General features: G+C 32.4%; 1 protein-coding gene across 1 annotated transcript; it reads right to left on the bottom strand.

Moving 5' to 3' along the window:
* Window positions 1–625: 625 nt before the first annotated feature.
* LOC110655138 (uncharacterized) lies at window positions 626–1,105 on the bottom strand. The gene has a single exon (XM_021811332.2). It carries the CDS (start codon window positions 1,103–1,105, stop codon window positions 626–628), a length of 480 nt encoding a protein of 159 aa, XP_021667024.1.
* Window positions 1,106–6,713: the final 5,608 nt, after the last annotated feature.

Raw genomic sequence — 6,713 nt, 5'->3', positions numbered from 1 at the left:
CAAAATAAGAAAAAGAAAACTTGGATTGCCTCCCAAAGAGTACTTATTTATAGTCTTTAGCTTGGCTGTACTACTTGTTTATTGAGGAGCAGATGGATTAGCAAAGAAGTGTGTTACTCCTTTCTCAATAGGTTCTCCAAATATGCATGGCTTCAACCATTGACTATTAACCTTAAATGCTCTTGATGATTCACTCCATACTTCTACTACTCCACGAAGGAATACTTGTAGGACTTTGAAGGGTCCAGACCACCTGGATCTTAAAGTGGAAAGAAGAGGTTTTAGTTCTACTTGAGGCACTTTTTACTTGCTCGTTAGAGTTGACATGGTTGGAATTTGCTTCAATTCCTCTAGTTGTAGTACCTGGGCTAGTGGTACTAGTGGGCTAGCTTTCAGTAGTTGTGCACATACTACTATCTCTATGTTTTCATCTTTAATGGTATTTCTATGCATAATATAGGCTTCCAGAAGATCTTTTGGATATTTTTTTTGGAATTCTTCTTCTACTAGCTCATCAATTATATCTACTCTTTAGCATTCACCCATGTTTGGCTTTTATTTCATAGCTTGAAATAGGTTGAACTCTACTTCCTCTTCTCTTACCTTAAGAGTCAGCAGCCTATTTTTAACATCTATTGTTTCCTACAGTTGCTAAGAAAGGTGTTCCCAAGATTATAGGAATTTGGACATCTTTTTCCATCTCTAATACAACAAAGTTAACAAGTATGAAGAATTTGCCAACCTTTATTGGAATGTTCTCTAGAATTCCAATCGGATACTTGACAGATCTATTTGCTAATTGCAAAGAGATAGTATTTAGCTTCAGCTCTCTAACATTTTGCTTCTGACAGATGGATAGGGGCATAAGACTAACACTTACTCCTAGGTCGTAAAGGGCTTTGTCAATCTTCATGTTACCTATGAGGGAAGGTATAGAGAAACTTTCAGGATCTTTCATCTTTGGGGGTAATTTATTTTGCAATATTGCACTGCATTCTTCAGTTAAGGCCACTGTCTCATAGACATGTAATTTCAATTTGTTGGAGAGTATCTCCTTAAAAACTTTGGCATAGGATGGCTTAAAAACCTTGGCATAGGATGGCATTTTAGATAAGGCTTTTGTGAAGAGAATATTAATGTAGAGTTTTTACAAAACCTCTAAAAATTTCCCAAACTGCTTGTCTAGTTTAGCTTTCCGGAATCTTTGAGGAAAATGTAATGGTGGTTGATAGGGCTTTGGTAGTTCCTTCTTCTTTACTTTCTTTTTCTCTTGCTTCTCTAGACCCTTTTCATCATGTGTTTCTTTATCCTTTGCTTGAGCTTTATTCTTACTAAAAGTCTCATTCGATTATTCTTGCTTGTCTACCGGTTTCTAGTTTTCCAACATCTTGCCACTCCTCAAAGTGATTTCCTTGCATTGTTTCTTTGGATTCATCTCAAGCTGACTAGATAGTTTACAATGGATTTGCTTGAAGAACTAGCTTCCTAACCAATTTGGTTTCAAGCATTTTGTTATGAGTGGCTAATTAGTCTATTCTAGAAGTAAGTTGCTTGATCATCTCGCTTTGTTATTGTTGTGCTACTAAGAAGCTTTACATCATGGATTCCATAGTGATCTTTAGTTTAGGCTATTATGGTTGAGGAGGTTGTGACGGTTGAGGATTTCTGTTCTAAAAGCCTAGTGGTATTGGTTTGTATCCTTATCATCTATTGATTAGCTAATTTTGCTAGTTTTACTAGTTGGACTTAAAAGAAAAATAGCACAAAAGATGCAAACTTAGCAATTTTAAAATTTTTATTCCTAGTGTGTCATGTAACATACAAATGATTTATGCTATTGCAAAATAAATATGTAGGCTATAATAATTGTAACTCAATTGCTAAAAGGCCTATTTGCCTCTAGGATTTTTACTCGAACAGGCATAGAAACAAATTCAACACCAAATCTGAGAAGCAAAGATCCGTCAAGAGTCAATCCTCTAGTCCATCCACACAAACAAGATGATCATGTTAGTAGTATGGTCTAGAGTATATCATTTATTTGTATCATGTAAATAATTATTTATCAATAAAAGGTAATTATTCTTTTCTGTTTATATAAACTGTTTATGTATAATGGAAAAGGTCTTTTAATATTTGATTAGATGTTCTATTCTTAAGATGTTAAGAATATTATTAACAGTATATGCTTATACAAGTATTATAAATATGGTTCGCAATCTAGGATACTTCATAAGGGACTTGACTTATCCAGAAATGTTGTCATTCATGTTTGTGTCCATGGATTAGTAGGAGATACTAATGAGATGGAATGGTGAGTCTCATACCATATAACAAATATGGTGGGCGCTCATATAATGAGTAGGCCGAACCAGTGACGCTTATAACATGCACATAGAGTTTACTCTTATCAATGCAATGCCATAAAGACAATGCTATTTCATATAATCCTTTGACCTGAGATAGCACAGTTATCTTGTATATAGGTGGTTTGAGTTTGATACTGTTTTCATACTCGTATTATGTATGGGTATATGGGCATGTGTTGGCTTTTACTAGTTATATATGGAGATAGGTGTTAATTAAGATATGATCCATTACCCTAAGTAAATAAAGATAAAATTCTATGTTCATTTAATTGTTCTTGATAGTTTAAGTTTCTAGCCAGGATAGATAGACTTAGCCAGAAAGAGTTTCTGACAAGAAAGTCTAATTAGTCAAGAACTAGAATTAAAAGAGAACATATAATTTGATGCACTTAGAGTTTGACATAAACCATGACTGCAACTAGAATTGGGATTTTGTAACGGAGAGATTCTAATGCATGGCACACATGACCAAAGGTTCATTGATTGGAGATACAATTCATTACTAAGTAGGTCTTCATAACACATAATGCTAGATGTCAACTATGACACATGAGAACTTGAATGAAATGGCGATTTCATTCTAATTATGAAATGGTTCCAATCTCATTACCAATTAGTTATGAACCTAGTAAGTCACACACGCATAAAAGCATATTGACTATGACATAATTAGTTTAATTGATTGATTAAAGAGTTTGGTTGATTAATTGAATTGACAAATTTAGTTTGCAATAAGATTGCAAAGTCCCTAGCATGACTTGAAATGTCACACCTTACCCCTTCGTAAGGCATAACATGATCTCGTAGTATACCTAATGAATTACCAAACTTCGTTTACTGATAACCCATTAAATACACTACAAGGGATTTTAAACCTTTTCTTATTTTTTTTTTTACAGTGGTGAGCATTTTTGACAGATGTTAAATTTTTTTTTTTTTTTAATTGAAGTGAAATCAAATAACAAATCTGAAGTATCAATAATTTTTATAAAAATTTTGGTAGAGTGCCGTCTGTATTTGGAGCAAAACAGTTCTTCAAAAACCTATAAAAAGCACTTTCAATATATTTGTTCAATCCCAAACTCCAATTTGGCTCAACTCAAATCAATGTCCTTAACATTGTTCACTCGCAATCCAATATCATTTTCAACAATTCTAAAGATAAAGTATAAATAAATGAGTATTTCAAAAGCTGAAATAAAAGAATTATAATACAACATTTTGACAGGCCAAAATAATGTATAACTTTATTTTACAACTACTCAAGACCAAGTACAATATATACATATAGTTCACATACATTACAATAATATTTATTAGGAAGTGGTATACTCAATATACTTGGCAAAATCCCAAAATGAAGTCACAAGCAGCCTACTATGCTACTTTATCTGTCTGTCTATCTGCGACAGCAATGAAAAAGCTATCATTGAGTAAAATTTACTCAGTAGTGCACAATAACAATTTAAAATGCGGTACATTAAACTTTTATTGAAAATTTACAATTCAAATAATTTTCAATTTCATGTCACAATTTTCAAAGCTCATATAATACAAATTTGATCAAACAATTGAATAACACAGTGTTGCCAATCAATAACACAACTTAGGTCATGACACAAACTTTTCCGAACATGTCATGTTATACACCACGACAAGGCAAATTCACCCCACTAATCGAAATCAATGACGGAGGTGGCTAGCTAGCTAATGAGTACTCATCCAAACTCACCTCAGATTGGCAAGCTAGAGAGGGAGGAATATAATCAAATATCAAACTCAACCCCACAAGGGGAGGAGGAACATAATAAGGGACTGCCATGCTAAGTGTGAATCAAACACAATTTAAATCAAGTTATTCAAACATTTCATGCAAAGCACAAATCAATTTCCAATTCAAATCTCCATTCATAAAATGGCAACATAACATTTCTCAAAACCCATAATTAGTACAACTAATTCACAATGCATAGCTAAATAAGTTTTCAATTAGAAAATGATAAATTAAAGTTTATTGTGCACAAACACAATTTAAAACTATAATGTTCAATTGTAATTCAGGCAACAATCAAACAAACCTCATTTTCAAATTTCCATTTCTAAAATAGGCAATAAACTTTTCTCAAATAAATTTTCCCAAGTCATAAACTCACAACTCATTTCTCCAAATAAATTTTCTAGTAAAAGCAGTGAATATAAAATGTATTGTGCATAGACCTGATCTGAGTTGCCTCTAGACCTTGACTCAATGTTCGTTATGCTTCTCAATATCCTTTTCAACTGAAACAAACTATTTAAAGTGTTTCAGTACTCAGTTAACTTGTTTCTAACAATAAGATCCAATATCTAAATTTTCTTAGTACTATTCCCTTCAATTCATTTCATTAGTCAACCTACAATGTTGACCATTAATACACAGCAGGTGAATTAATTTTAATGTTCCCAATTTGTCACATTTTATAGTCTCTAAGTGTCGGTATATGTTACTAATTTCATTTTAAAGCTTATTGCATTTTATTGCCATTTTTCAGATTTCATGGCCAATGTTTATGGTCTATTGGACCAAGCTATAGTGTAAATTTAACAGATTTCTCTTCATTAAATTGTTTCTCATTGTGTCTTCTTTAATTTCCTTATTGAATCACTCCATTTAGAGTTGTATAGCTCAAGTTATGGTCAATTAACCATAACTAGGACAAATTTAAGTTTTAGTTTCCTTTTTAGGCATTTTTTGTTCTAATTTTACTAATTTATTTGGACTGTTTGTAATCACATTGAGGTTTAGCATTCTTCATAAGTATTGTTTCCCTATGTCTTAGGGACAACTAGAAATTTTTCTTACCATTTTTCAAGTCTTATAGAATTCTTTATAGATAAATTGTTAACTTGGACTCAAAGGTCCTATATTGGCATGGTCCTCAATTTGGTCAATGGCTTTGACCTTAAATTCTGATCATATACATTTATAATTTGAGGAAGTTGTCTAAAACAATATTTTAGATCTATTTCTTAGCTTTCCAGATTGGTATGGCTCATTTAAATTGGACACTTCTGGTGGGAGATATGCTTATTTGAATTTTCTAGATTTTATGGTCAAATGTGCTAATTACAGATTTAGTGTGCCAAATTAATCATGTTAATTGACCTAGTTTCCTTGATTTTTGGGTTTTGGTCAAATTACCAATATTGTAGATCTATGTCTTATTGAAATTTTGGGACTGATTACATGTCATTTGGAGTTCTATGGACCATGTTATGGTCATTTCACTAATTCTGGTCAAATTGCACTTATATTGCAATGTTTAGGTCATTTTTAGGTCAAAGTCAATTCGGCCAGTTTTTGTAACCCAATTTTGGCGACCATTTTGACTTGGTTATGGTCATTTCTGGGTTTAGTAGTCTTAACCAAAATTGTAGCCCTATGCCTAAGCTTTCCAACCATATAAATTTCAGGTCATTTGGACCTATTTTGAGTGAGTTATGGCCAAAATACTAACTACTGTTCAAATGGTCAATTTTCAGGTTTGCATTGTCACCAATCCGGATTTGGTCAATTTTCATGTCACTTTCTGGACAGAATTTAGGTAGGCTTCCAACATGAAAGTTGGCACATTTTATGCCTAGTTGCACCTCCAATTGGCCTCTTACCAATTGGAGTCACACAATTCCATTTATAGACTAAAACACATACTGCCCTTAACATATTTTTGAAGCATCAACCAATCACACATTCAACTAGCTATACTTCACTTCCCAAACCTAATTTTGTATTTGTATCCTACCACAACCATTCATCACTTTACATTATAGTCACTTTGGGTAGAATATAACCAATTGACAATGCACTAACTACACTTCCATTTCACAATATCCAATTCTAAATAATATATCCACATAATACTCCTAACCATTACATATAACTTCCATCATCAAATTACATATATATTCTCTACTAAATCATATAAATATGATGCCACTTTTAGTACCATAATTTAACAAACTTTTCATGAAATTAAACACTTCCAATCCTCACCATAAGGCTGCTCAAGTTACACATATACATCAAGCTTCCATTTTAAATTTTCAAACTTACAATTCAAACTATATACATGGTAAATCACTCCTATACATATAAGCACTTAAAACCAAGTACATGAAGAAATAATTCATTAACCTTGAGATTCCATGGCTGCCAAAAGTTACAGCTCCCATAATTTATCAAACCTCAAAATTTCTTCCATAAATTAACTTATCTTAACACCAAGACAAACATTAATGAAGAAAGGGAGAGGAAATGAGCACTTACTTAATTTGAAGCTTTTTAAAAACTCATCAAAACCTTTC

Source organism: Hevea brasiliensis, chromosome 7 (assembly GCF_030052815.1).
Source record: "Hevea brasiliensis isolate MT/VB/25A 57/8 chromosome 7, ASM3005281v1, whole genome shotgun sequence".
Taxonomy (NCBI): domain Eukaryota; kingdom Viridiplantae; phylum Streptophyta; class Magnoliopsida; order Malpighiales; family Euphorbiaceae; genus Hevea; species Hevea brasiliensis.
This window is presented reverse-complemented; position numbering and strand designations above follow the sequence as displayed.

Coding starts and splice junctions, on each gene's coding strand:
- LOC110655138 (XM_021811332.2), bottom strand. CDS start 1,105: ATGCCATCCTATGCCAAGGTTTTTAAGCCATCCTATGCCAAAGTTTTT.